The sequence below is a fragment of the Mobula hypostoma genome, chromosome 1, assembly GCF_963921235.1.
Source record: "Mobula hypostoma chromosome 1, sMobHyp1.1, whole genome shotgun sequence".
Taxonomy (NCBI): Eukaryota; Metazoa; Chordata; class Chondrichthyes; order Myliobatiformes; family Myliobatidae; genus Mobula; species Mobula hypostoma.
This window is the reverse complement of record NC_086097.1, coordinates 166,724,546-166,738,078: the sequence shown is the minus strand read 5'-3', so window position 1 is coordinate 166,738,078 and position 13,533 is coordinate 166,724,546. Positions and strand designations below refer to the sequence as shown.

The 13,533-nt window shown below is 38.1% G+C and overlaps 1 protein-coding gene across 3 annotated transcripts in view; it reads left to right on the top strand.

Annotated features, from left to right (window-relative positions):
- LOC134352116 (piezo-type mechanosensitive ion channel component 2-like) overlaps positions 1 to 13,533 on the top strand; it is a 627,709-nt gene that overhangs the window by 537,322 nt on the left and 76,854 nt on the right. For all 3 annotated transcript variants that reach the window (XM_063059335.1, XM_063059328.1, XM_063059345.1), the window contains 2 exons: positions 1,015 to 1,102; positions 10,171 to 10,248. In XM_063059335.1, the coding sequence (XP_062915405.1) occupies positions 1,015 to 1,102; positions 10,171 to 10,248 (166 nt within the window). The remainder of the gene's footprint in view (positions 1 to 1,014; positions 1,103 to 10,170; positions 10,249 to 13,533) is intronic.

Genomic DNA, 13,533 nt, shown 5'->3' with positions numbered 1-13,533 from the left:
TTCTTGAGGCAGAGGCTTACAGCTAACTGCGACTAAATCAGTGGTACCAATATTAGCTTTACTAATTACTAACCATTTTTCTTAATAATCTAACAACTTCTCCAAATATGTGACCAAATTTTTGCCTATCTTCCAACATATAACATTACTATTTTTATATTTATGTGATGTTGTCATTAGATATTTCGTAAATAGAACGAGTTAGCCTAAAATCATTACATGATTATATTCCACTGTTTTTGAAGAAGCCTTGTGATTGACGTACTGTAAATCTTCCATGTGGGTAATGAGCCTCTCTTTTTTTGTGGTATTTAAACATTAAAAAAATAGAAATACCAACAGCAGCCAAAATAGTTGGAAATGCTTGGCAGGTTAGACAATGTGTGTGAAAAGAAAAGCAGGTTTAATGTATCAGGCCGATGACCTTTCATCAGACAATCTCAGAGTCAGTTCAATACAACCAAGTGCAGATTGATGTTTTTGCACGCTTGCTCTAGAACAACCGCAATAGAACATAGAATAAGTGTTTAATTTCCCATACCGCATATTCTGTGACTTATGAGGGCAAAAGTGCCAGAATAATGCTGGTCTTTATACTGTGGATCCTACTCACTATGTTCAAATTGCACCTTCCTGATTTCAAGTCACTTGAAGACTTTGTAATCAGCACTTTCAAATTTTACATGCCAATTTGTCTTGGGATACTCTGTGTTATATTATCCTATGCAAAGTAATACATGCATTAGAACTCTGAGTTTATTTTTTACATAAATGTCTTTAGGAAGATTTTTTTCTGGACCTGTCATGATAAGCTCCATAGTTCAGTTAGGAGTTTGACGATTCTAATAAACAGCTGAATTTGCCATCCACGTTTTGAACCCACTGTGATACCAGTACTTCTATTCCATTTGTGCTCTGAGCTTCATTTCCCTACCCTGTTTGTACAGTTCTGCACTGAACTGCATTTGCCTTTTAACTGTGATTAAGAAGCTCTGCAAACTTCTCTCTCTGCAGTTCGTTTACCAGACTTGGATGAAAAATTCCAAATCGGCAATGAAGGAAAAGAAGAAGAAACGAGGATTCGGTAAAAGAGAAATGGAAGGTGATTTTTGATGCAATTAATTATACAGCTCTCCCTTTGCTGCACAGCAAAAATATGGCAATTTTTAATGCTGTTTAATGCCCATTATTTACTTATCCCTGATAAATTGTCGGTAACCAGCCGCCCTGAAACACTGCACTGCTTGTGATGGAATTCTTCCCATGGCATTATTGAGTCAAGAACTCCAGGTTGTTTCCCCAGCAATATATTCCCAAGTCCCAATTCATGGTGCTCACTACGGTGTGCTAAATGGAACAAATACTTGGATGTTCATTAGTGCTTCCAGGAAGTTGGTAGATTGGTTAACTATTGTCTCACGCCAAGGTCATACCAAGGTAAAGCGAAAAATCTTGTTTTGAATGCCATCTATATCGATCATTTCATCACATCAGTGCTTTGAGGTAGTTTTCCCTTGGGGAGAAGCAATAATCATGGCACTCCACTCTTTAGGAATGAATGGAGGCGGAAGAAAGGAAATTATAGGCCATTTATCCTTATTTCATTAATCAGAAAGATGGTTAAGTCACTTATCAATGATGAGGTTTCTGAGTACTTGTAGGCACATGATAAAATAGGCCAAAGTCAGCATGGCCTCCTTAAGGGGAAATCTTGCCTGATTAATCTGTTGGAATTCTTTGAGGAAATAGCATTCAGTGGATGTTGTTTACTTGAATTTTCAGAAGCCTTTGACAAGGTGCCTCACATGAGACTCTGTGATACCATAGACTCTTAACAAGATAAGAGACTATGATATTGCAGGAAAGATACTAGCATGGATAGAAAATAGACTGACTGCTACTGGAAGCGGGCAAAGAGTGGGAGCAGAGGGACCTTTCTGGTGACCCCCGGTGTTCTGCAGGGGTTGGTGTTGGGACCGATTCTTTTCAAGTTATATGACAGTGATTTGGATGAAGAAATTGATAAAAGATAAGTGGAGGGGCAGCTAGTTTTGAGGAAGCAGGGAGTCTGTAGAAGGACATAGCCAGATTAGGAAAATGGACAACTAAGTGGCAGATGGGAAGTAATGCAGGGAAGTATATGGTCATGCAGTTTGGTAGAAAGAATAAAAGCACAGAATAACGTAAAGGAAATTCAAAAATCAGAGGTGCAACAGGACTTGGGAGTCCTTGTGCAGGATTTCCTAAAGGTTAACTTGCAGGTTGAGTCGGTGGTAAGGAAGGCATTTCATTGTTAGCATTTATTTTGTGAGGGCTAGAATGTAAGAGCAAGGATGTAGTGCTGAGGCTTTATAAGGTATTGGTCAAACTGCACTGGGGAGTATTGTGAGCAGTTTTGGGCCACTTAACTAAAAATGATGTGCTTCAATTGGAGAGGGTCCAGAGGAGGTTCACCTGAATGATTCTGGGAATGAAAGGATTAATATATGAGCAATATTTGATGGCTCTGGGCCTACACTGGCTCAAATTCAGAAGAATAAAGAAGGGTCCTAATTAAAACCTATCAAATATTGAGTGGATGTGGTGAGGATGTTTCCTATAGTAGTGGAGTTAAAGAGCAGAAGGCACAGAGTCAGAATAGAGTGATGTCCATTTAAAACAGAAAGAAGGTAGAATTTTGTTGGTGGATTTGTGGAATTCATTGCCATAGGCGGCTATATTCATTGGGTATATTTACCCAATGAGTTTGTTAGGTTCTTGATTAGTTAGAGTGTCAAAATTCATTCTTCTCCATCTAAAGAATCTGAATCTGTTGTTTTTCTTGATGCAGAGAAAGCCTTTGATAGGGTGGAGTGGTCTTACTTTTTTGAGGTTTTGGAAAGATTTAATCTTTTTTTTAATATAATTTTTATTGAATTTTCAAAATGAATACATGAAAAGATAGTGTCTACCCTTCCCCCTCCCCTTAACCCTCCCCCCCCCCATATATAGTCCTACCTAAAAAAGAAGAAGAAGAAAAAAAGAAGAGCCGCCTGGGTATTGGAAGGTTTCCACATGCTCCATGGAGTTCAAAATAAATTTGGTATACTTATTCGTTACTTTCCCCAAGGGACCAAGATCTTTATCGGAGCACTTAAATATGCCATCCTATCTTTTGTAAATAAGGGCGCCAAATATTCAGAAATGTTACATATTTATCTCTTAAATTATAAGTAATTTTTTTGAGTGGAACAGAACTAGCCATTTCATTATCCCAATGATCCATACTTAAATACAAATCAGATTTCCAAGTAACTGCTATAGTCTCCTTAGCTACTGCCAATGCAATTTTTATAAATTCTTTCTGATATTTATTCAATTTAAGTTTCGGCTTTATCCCTTCAATATCACTTAATAGAAATAATACAGGGTTATGTGGAAGTTGAGTTCCAGTAATTTGTTCCAATAAGACTCTTAAATTTATCCAAAAGGGTTGAATTTTAAAACAAGACCAAGTAGAATGTAAAAAAGTACCAATTTCTTGATTACACCGAAAGCATTTATCGGATAAATTTGAATTTAATCTATTTATTTTTTGTGGTGCAATATATAATTGGTGTAAAAAATTATATTGTACTAATCTAAGTCGAACATTTGTTGTATTTGTCATACTGTCAAGACAGAGTCTTGACCAAATTGTTTCATCAATATTAATATTCAGATCTGTTTCCCATTTTTGTTTTGACTTATGGATTTCTTGTTTAATTGTCTGTTCTTGAATCAAAAGAAAGATTTAATCTTGGCCCGGGATTTATTTCCTGGCTTAAATTGATCTATCACGCTCCTATGGCTGCAGTTATAACTAATAATCAAAAATCTCCCTATTTTAGATTATATAGGGGTACTCGACAGGGATGTCCTCTTAGCCCTTTATTATTTAGCTTGGCCTTAGAACCCCTTGATATTGCTCTTAGAGAATCTAATACTGTTCAGGGTATTAAGAGAGGGGACAAAATACACAAGGTTTCATTATATGCAGATGACCTGTTAGTTTATATTTCAGATCCTAGGAAATCTATTCCTTCTATGTTATCTATATTTTCTGAATTCAGTAGTTTCTCTGGGTATAATTTAAATTTACATAAAAGTGAGTTATTTCTTATTAATAATTACTCGGATCCAAGTCATCAAGTACCTTTTAGTATTGCTAAAAATTACTTTACCTATCTTGGTATTAAAATTATTAAAAATTTTAAGGATCTTTATAAATATGATTTTTCCATTAATTGATTACACCAAACAAGGGTAATGGCAAGGGTAAAAAGACACTAATAGCAGTTATATACAGGCCTCCAAACAGCAGCTGGGATGTGGACTACAAGTTACAGCTGGAAATAAAAAAAGCGTGTCAGAAGGAAAATGTCAAGATAATTATGGGGGATTTTAATATGAAAGTGGATTGGGAAAGTCAGGAAGGTAATGGATCTCAGGAGAGGGAGTTTGTAGAATACCTACAGGATGGCTTTTTGGATCAGCTTGTCCAGAAGCCCACCAGGGGACTGGCTGTTTTGGATTGGGTGCTGTGTAACGAACCTGAGGCGATTAGGGAGCTGGAGGTAAAGGAATCCCTTGGAAGTAGTGATCATAATATGATTGACTTCAGTTTCAAATTTGAAAAGGAGAAGCTGGTATCAGGTGTATCAATATTTCAGTGGAACAGGGGAAATTACAGTGGTATGAGAGAGGAACTGGCCCAAGTCGATTGGAAAAGTAAGCTAAATGGAGGGACGGCAGAGCAGAATTGGATGAAATTCCTACAAGAAATAAGGAAAATGCAGGAAAATTATATTCCAAGAAAAAAGAAAATCATGAATGGAAAAATGGCACAAATGTGGCTAACGAGAGAGGTTAAGGCAAAAATAAAAGCAAAAGAAACGGCGTACAAGGAAGCAAAAATTAATGGGAAAAATGAGGACTGGAAGACTTTTAAAAACTTACAGAAGGAAACTAAGAAAGTCATTAGGAAAGAAAAGATGAATTATGAAAGGAAGTTGGTGATTAACATAAAAAAGGATACTAAGAGTTTTTTTAAATATATGAAAAGTAAAAGAGTGACAAGGGTAGATACGGGATCAATTGAAAATGATGCTGGAGAAATTATTATGGGTAACAAAGAGATGGCAGAAGAACTGAGTGAGTATTTTGCATCAGTCTTCACAGTGGAAGACATGAGCAATATACCTGATAGCCAGAGGTATCAGGGAATAGAATTAGGTACAGTCAAGATTACTAGAGAGAAAGTGCTTGGGAAGCTAAGTGGACTAAGAATAGATAAGTCTCCCTGTCCAGATGAGGTGCACCCAAGGGTTCTGAAGGAGGTGGCTTTGGAGATTGTGGAAGCATTGGAAATGATCTTCCAGGAATCAATAGACTCTGGCATGGTTCCGGAGGACTGGAAGGTCACAAATGTAGTTCCGCTATTTAAGAAAGGAAGGAGGCAGCAAAAAGAAAATTACAGACCTATTAGTCTGACGTCGGTGGTTGGAAAGATATTGGAGTCAATCCTCAAGGACGAGGTTATGAAATACCTCGAGGTGCATGACAAGATAGACTGAAGCCAGCATGGTTTCATGAAGGGAAGATCCTGCCTCACCAACCTATTGGAATTTTTTGAGGTAATCTCGAATAAGATTGACAAGGGAGAGGCTGTGGATGTTGTGTATTTGGATTTTCAAAAGGCCTTCGATAAGGTGCCGCATATGAGGCTGCTTAATAAGATGAGAACCCATGGAATTATAGGAAAGATATTGAAATGGGTGGAGCATTGGCTTGTAGGCAGAAAGCAAAGGGTGGGAATAAAGGGATCCTATTCTGATTGGTTGCTGGTTACTAATGGTGTTCCGCAGGAGTCAGTGTTGGGGCCGCTTCTTTTTACAATGTATATCGATGATTTGGATTATGGATTAAATAGTTTTGTGGCTACGTTTGCGGATGATACCAAGATAGGTGGAGGAGCAGGAAATGTTGAAGAAACGGAAAGGTTGCAGAGAGACTTAGTCAGTTTAGGAGAGTGGGCAAAGAAATGGCAGATGAGATACAATGTTGACAAATGTACGGTTGTACATTTTGGAAGAAGAAATAATCGGGCAGATTATTATTTGGGGAGAAAATTCAAAAATTGGAAGTGTAAAGGGCCTTGGGGGTCCTCGTGCAGGATACCCTAAGGGTTAACTACCAAGTTGGATCGGCAGTAAGGAAAGTGAATGCTATGTTGGCATTCATTTCAAGAGGAATAGTGTATAAGAGTAAGGAGGTGTTGATGAGGCTCTATGGGGCATTAGTGAGACCTCATTTGGACTGCTGTGTGCAGTTTTGGGCCCCCTATCTTAGAAAGGATGTACTGATGTTGGAGAGAGTTCAGAGAAGATTTACGAGGATGATTCCTGGAATGCAGGGGTTAACATATGAGGAGCGTTTGTCGGCTCTTGGACTGTGTTCATTAGAGTATAGAAGAATGAGAGGGGATCTCATAGAAACATTTCGAATGTTAAAAGGGTTGGACAGTGTAGATGTGGAAAGGTTATTTCCCTTGGTGGGTGAGTCCAGGACAAGAGGCCATAGTCTTAGAATTAGAGGGTACCCAGTTAAAACAGAGATGAGGAGAAATTTTTTTAGCCAGAGGGTCGTGGATTTGTGGAATTCGTTGCCACATGCAGCTGTGGAGGCCCGATCATTGGGGATGTTTAAGGAGGAGATTGACAGGTATCTAATTAGTCAGGGTATCAAGGGATATGGGGAAAAAGCCAGAAATTGGAACTAGATGGGTGAATAGTTTAGCTCATGGGGGAGCTGCGGAGCAGACTCGATGGGCTGAATGGCCTACTTCTGCTCCTTTTTCTTATGATCTTGTGAACAAATGCTTTCTAAATGGTTGCCTATGACATTATCTTTAATAGGTTGAATTAATGCTATTAAAATGATAGATTTACTGAAACTCTTACATGTGTTTCAGGCAGTTCCTTCCTTTGTTCCTAAAAAGTTCTTTGACAGAATAGATTCTATAATTTTATCATGTATTTGGAACAATAAAAATCCTAGATTGAGTAAACCCTTATAGCAGAAATTAAAAAAGGATGGTGGTATGGCTTTGTCAAATTTTAGAATGTACTATTGGGCAATTAATATTCGATATATTACTTTTTAGATTCACTATTCAGATACACATGAATGTCCTTCATGGTTGGATTTGGAGGAAAACTCGGTGAAAGGATTTTCTTTGGCCTCTTTGCTGGGAGCTCCTCTTCCTTTTTTGTTTTCCTAAGATTAGTAGACAAGATTTTAACCCCCTTTTGTTAACATATGTTAAGAATTTGGTTTCAGTTTCGTAGATTTTTTGAGCTAAGTAGTTTTATTCTTTCTAGTAATACCATCTCAATTTTTTTTAAACCATCAATTTTGGACAAGGCATTTTTAATTTGGAAAACCAAGGGAATAATAACTTTTTCAGATTTGTTTTTAGGGGACTGTTTAATGTATTTTTCTCAGTTAGTGGATAAATATGATTATCTAATGTACACTTTTATAGATATTTACAAATTAAGAATTTTTTACATGGTTTGTTGCCAAATTACCCCTCTGCTTATCCATCTAATATGACAGACGTTCTCTTTCAGTTTAAACCATTTCAAAAAGGGTTGATAGCTACAATCTATAAACGGTTATTGAACTTATGAATGATATCTAATGATAAAATTAAACGTGCTTGGGAATTGGAATTTCAAGAGTCATTTTCAGATAATCAGTGGAGTAAAATTTTTCATTTGGTTAACAACTCATCTACCTATGCCCATCATTCCTTGATACAGTTCAAGGTAGTGCATCGGGCGCATATGTCGAAGGATAAACTAGTGTGTATTTTTTCCAATAACAATCCTATTTGTGACAGATGTAATATTGAGGTGGCCACTTTAATTCACATGTATTGGTCGTGTATAAAGCTAAATAACTTTTGGAGAGATGTTTTTAAAACACTATCAAAAGTCTTGGATCTGGATCTACATCCTAATTTGCTTACGGCAATTTTTGGGATTATCCCATCGGAAGCAGGAAACATTCCTGTTTCCACTCAACATATGATAGCCTTTTCGACTTTATTGGCTAGGAGAGCCATTTTATTGAAGTGGAAGGATTCTAATCGACCTACGGTCTTTTATTGGCTTTCCACCATTATGTCCTGTTTAAGTTTAGAGAAAATAAGAAGTCGGATATTTGATACATCCTTTAAATTTGAACAAATCTGGCAAGCTTTTATTCAATATTACCATTTAATTTGATTTATTGCACTTACAATTTTTTTTCTCGAAGTTTTTGATTTGATCAGAAAGTTTTTCTTTTTTTTTGGTTGTATCCTCAGAATGGACTGCCCAGTCCCTTTTTTTTTTTGTTTTTTTTGTATAGTGTAGTGGGTTTTTTTTTCTTCATTTAAAATCCAAAGTTTTTTCTTTTCTCTTTATGAACTGATATGAGGAGAATTGCTGTTTTCTTTTTTATATATTATATACTAGCTTAACACTATATATAATGCTGATAATGTCTATGTCAATCTCGGTTGGTATTGTTATTGATATATATACATTTGAGATAATTCTCCTCTTGTTTGTATTTATGTTCCTTTTAAATTAATGAAGAAAGAAAATAGTGTCAAAGGAGAATGGGATTGAGAGGAATATTAAATCAGCCATAATGGAATGGCAGATAAGACTCAATGGGTCAAATGGCCTAATTCTGCTCCTATATTTTATGGTCTTAATAGATTGCAGTATAGGTGTTACTTGTTCAGAGAAATTGTAGTGCAGGCAGACAATATGTTGCAAGGCAATGATGAGGTAGATTAAAAGGTAGAGAATACATTTTATCATACAAGGGGACTATTCAATTGTTTTATACCAGTGGGATAGAAGCTGCCCCTGAGTCTAGCAGTATGTGCTTTCAGGCTCTTGTACCTCCTGCCCAGTGGGAGGGGGGAGAAGAGAGGATGTCCAGGACGGGTGAGACCAGCAGACATTGATGTTAATTTTGTTGTAGAAAGTTACATTGGTAATAAGTAAAAGAAAGTAGTATGAGCAAATGATAAATGCTGGGGAAGTTAAAGAGTCTGAAAGCTACTAAATTCCAAAGACCTGAAGTCCGATATCCTAGAATTTTGAATGGAGGTGGTGAAAGCTCTGATTATCATCTTCCAGATTGTCTACATTCTTGATTCAATGCATTCATAGGAATTTATATGCTACATAGATTCCAGCAACAGGAAAAGTGACCCCACTGATTAAAGGAGGACAAAAGAAAACCGGAAACAGCAGACCTACATTGGTGATGGGGAAAGAGCTGGAGAATATAATAAGGAATGTGATATGAAGACATAGAAATAGTAATAGACCAAAGGCAAGATGGATTTAATATCTGATTTATAGGCTAGAATTATGATCTCAAAATGTGGAGTAAGTCATTTAAGACTGAAATGAAGAAATGTTTCTGCACTAGGAGGGTGCTGAAACTTTGGAATTTTCTATCCTGAAGGGCTGTAGAATCTCAGTCATTGAACAGTGAAAATATTTTTATGTATATTGGAAGGATCAAGGGACACATAGGAAATGGTATTAAAGTAAATCGTTGGCGTCGATCTTCTTGAATAGTGGACCAAGCTGTAAAGTATCCCGAAGAGATGGGCTACTTTTAAATAACATGGAGTAACTTTGAAAAACCCCAATCGCAAGGGATAACATAGTTGAGCAAATACAGAGTCCAAATGCTTACATTTGCTTCTACTTTAGAGTTTTTAGGCAATGTAGAAAAGTATTGCATTCCTAAAAAGGAAGTTCTGACTTTGTTAGCAATATTATTCCCTATTCCCTGCAGTTATTCACCCATTTCTTATTTAAGTTACTGTATATCCATAAGCTTCTTGGACAAAAATGGGATGGTGAATGTAAGAGTATTATTCTTGTATTTCATTGTTCATTTTAATTTCTTTGGAGACCAAGTAGTCATTTTAGGAATTGTCTAAGGTCAAAGCATGATAAGGTGATTGAGGTAGTTTGAAAACAAATCCAGAGAAACTGAGTAAATTCTGGATTGACACTGCTGGAATGATTTTGAGTGTGCTGAGGTGTCATTCCACTTTCTTTTGTTTAGGTCACATTGCAATCGAATGTGAGGAGTCAGAAGAATTACCCACGCCAGAAGAAGTGCATAAACAATCTAATGGACCAGGTATGACAGCTTTGCAAGAGGAAAGTAGACAAAATACAGGAATTATGTGCATGCACAGTCACAGGGAAAAGTTTCCTAAGTTACATCCAGGTTCACACATGCAAAAAATGTCAAGAACCCAGATATGACAATAGAGCATGCAATGCCATCCTTGTTTCACTTTAATATATGAGACTCAACATTTGACCTATTTCCCCAGTGACCAAGGTAGAATTATTGTGACCTAGAAAGAACTGTTTTGTCTTATTGAGCAATCTGTTCTTGCCCGTTCCCATACTCTTTCTCTATACCCCTTTCCCTCATTGTCTGTATGAGTTTGCTTTAAAAGTCCGAGCTTTTATGGAAAATGCTTTGTTATAACAGACCCCAAATTACATAATTTTCTACAATAGAATGCACGTAATTTCCTTCAGCTCAAATGTTGTTCTGCTCATGCTAAATATATACTGTATGTCAGCTTAGGGTGAAAGAGCCAGAGTCCAATTTCCAAACGTTGCAACACGGTTATGGTATTCCCAGAGGCCATCACACCCTTTAGATTAGTTATCTCTAAAATACTTAAAATACTTCCCCTCAAATCCCAGTTAGAAAGTGGGATTCCATAAGAAAGAGGCATAACGTGTGTGTGTGTGTGTGTGTGTGTGTGTGTGTGTGTGTGTGTGAGAGAGAGAGATGCATATACATGAGTGTGTTTATATGTATGCGTGTATGTCTGTATATGTATATATAAACTTTTTGAGTCTGGTGGTCCTGGCATGGATGCTACATAGCCTCGTCCCTGATGGGAGTGGGACAAACAGTTCATGAGAAGGGTGGATGGGATTCTTCATGATGATGCTGGCCACCTTTCTGTATGTCTATCTTTGAGGGCATCTATGTTGGTACTGGTGATGCACTGGACAGTTTTGACTTCCTGTTGTAGTCATGAAAACTCATGAGAAGGGAGAAAATAGATTTTGAGATGTGATCTTGCATGAAGGGAGAAAATACAATAGATTTTGAGAGTGAACATTTTGCATAATGCAGTCCCAAGCAGACACCAGATTGCTTGGAGGGACGAAGAGATTAAAAGAAGAGAGCAGGAAGCAGTTGGCACATTTTGCGTGCCACAGTCCTGAGGAGACATTGGATTTCTCATAATTAGGCGATTTGCAAGGTCCAGTTAAAAAAAAGTTAGGTTTAAGTGAGGTGGTCATTGTGAGAGCGGCCAATGTGTGAGTGGGCCTGTGTTGGAGTGGGGGTTCAGGCTTTGGCTCATTGAGGTTTTAGCGAGGAGAGGCATAGGCCATAGGTAGATATTCTTTCCGTCAGTTATTCCTTCTTTATTTCTTATTTCATATTTAGAGAAGTGTGGATGCCAGGCAGGATAGTGGAAGGTTCCTCTTGCAGGATCTGGGAAGATAGAGGGACCTCCAGTATCCGTGACGACTACACCTGCAAGAAGTGCATTCAACTGCAGCTTCTACAGACTGTGTTAAGGAATTAGAGCTGGAACTGGATGAACTCCAGATAATTCAGGAGGCTGAGGGGTTGATAGACAGCACATACAGGGAGGAAGTTGTACCAAAGGTGTAGGACGCAGGTAATTGTGTGATCATCAGGAGGAGGAAAGGGAATAGGCAGCAACTGTAGAGTGCCCCCGTGACCATTCACCTCAATGACAGGTATACCACCTTGGAAAACCACAGCAGTCATATCTCTGGCAGTCAGTCTGGCTCTGTGGCTCAGAAGGGAAGGTGGGGGTGAAGAGATGAGCTATAGTGATGGGAATTTGTTGGTTAGGGGAAGAGAAAGGAGGCTCTGTGGATGTGGATGAGAATGAGATTCCCGGATGGTTTATTGCCTCACAGATGCTGAGGTCAGGGAAATCTCATATTGAGTCCAGAGCATTCTTAAGTGAGAGGGTCAGCAGCAAAAGGGCGAGATCCATGTCATTACCAATAGCTCGGGTTGGAGGGGTAATGATGTTCTGCAAAGTGAGTTCAGGGGACTAGATGAGCAACACATACAAAATGCTGGAGGAACTCAGCAGGTCAGGCAGCATCCAGGAAAAGGGCACAGTCAACATTTCGGGCCGAAACCCTTCAGCGGGACCTTTTCCGTGGATGCTGCCTGGCCTGCTGAGCTCCCCCAGTATTTTGTGTGTGTTGCCTGGATTTCCAGCATCTGCAGATTTTCTCTTGTTTTTTCATGGAGTTAGGTGCTAAGTTAAAGGGCAGAACCTCCAGGGTTGTGATCTCAGGATTGCTATCCATGCCACGTGATAGTAAGGCCAGAAGTAGGAGATCATACATGTTAACGTGTACCTAAGGAGTTGGTGCAGGAGGGAGAGCTTTAGATTTTTGGATTTTCAGCATTGTTCCAGGGAAATGGGACCTGTACAGAAGGGATGGTTTGCACCTAAGCTGGACGTTGGCTAACATCCTTTGCTATTGCTCTACATGGTGGTAGCAGGGGGTGGGGGGGGGGAATTTAAAGCTATTAGGGATCCTATTAGGGAATGAGATGGCAGGTGACAGACATTTGTGTAGAGAAACACTTTGCATCCAATGATCATTATGCCAGTACTTTCAAGGTAAACATGGAAAAAGATAGGTCTGGTCCTCAGGTTGAGATTCTAAATTGGATTTTAAAAAGGCATTTGAGGAGGTGTCCTAATAAAGGCTCGCTCATAAACTACAAGTTCAGAATATTGGATAATGCACGTAACTATGTATTGAAAACAGAAAACAAGGCATCTTGTGCATGCATTGTAAGAAGTTAGCAGGCAGGTCCAATGTGTAGTTAAGAAGGCAAATGGCATGTTGGCTTTATTGCAAAGAGGTTGGAGTTTAAGGGAGATTTTCTTACAGTTGTACAGGTTATTAGTGAGGTCATCCAGAAGTAAACAGTTTAGGTTTCCTAACCTAAATAAAAGATATTGTAACATTGCAGAAGGTCCAAAAGAGATTCACCAGGCTAATTTCCGGGATTACGTGGTTGTCCTATTAAGAGAGACTAGATAGTTGTGTTTGTATTTTTGGAATTTCAATTTATTCAAATGCTTAATATCTTAAGGGAGCCCGATGGGGTAAATGTTAACAGAAAAAACACTGCAGAAGCTGGAAATTTGGAGCAACATATACAAATGCTTGTGATTAGAATATGATTAAAATTTGATTTAATTACAATATGCTTGCCTTCATATCTTACAAGGATACCAGTATTATAAAGGATAGCCAATCAAGTTATACCAAAGAATGAATTCATTAAGAGAAGACAGTGATGTGGTGTAAATTGTATATT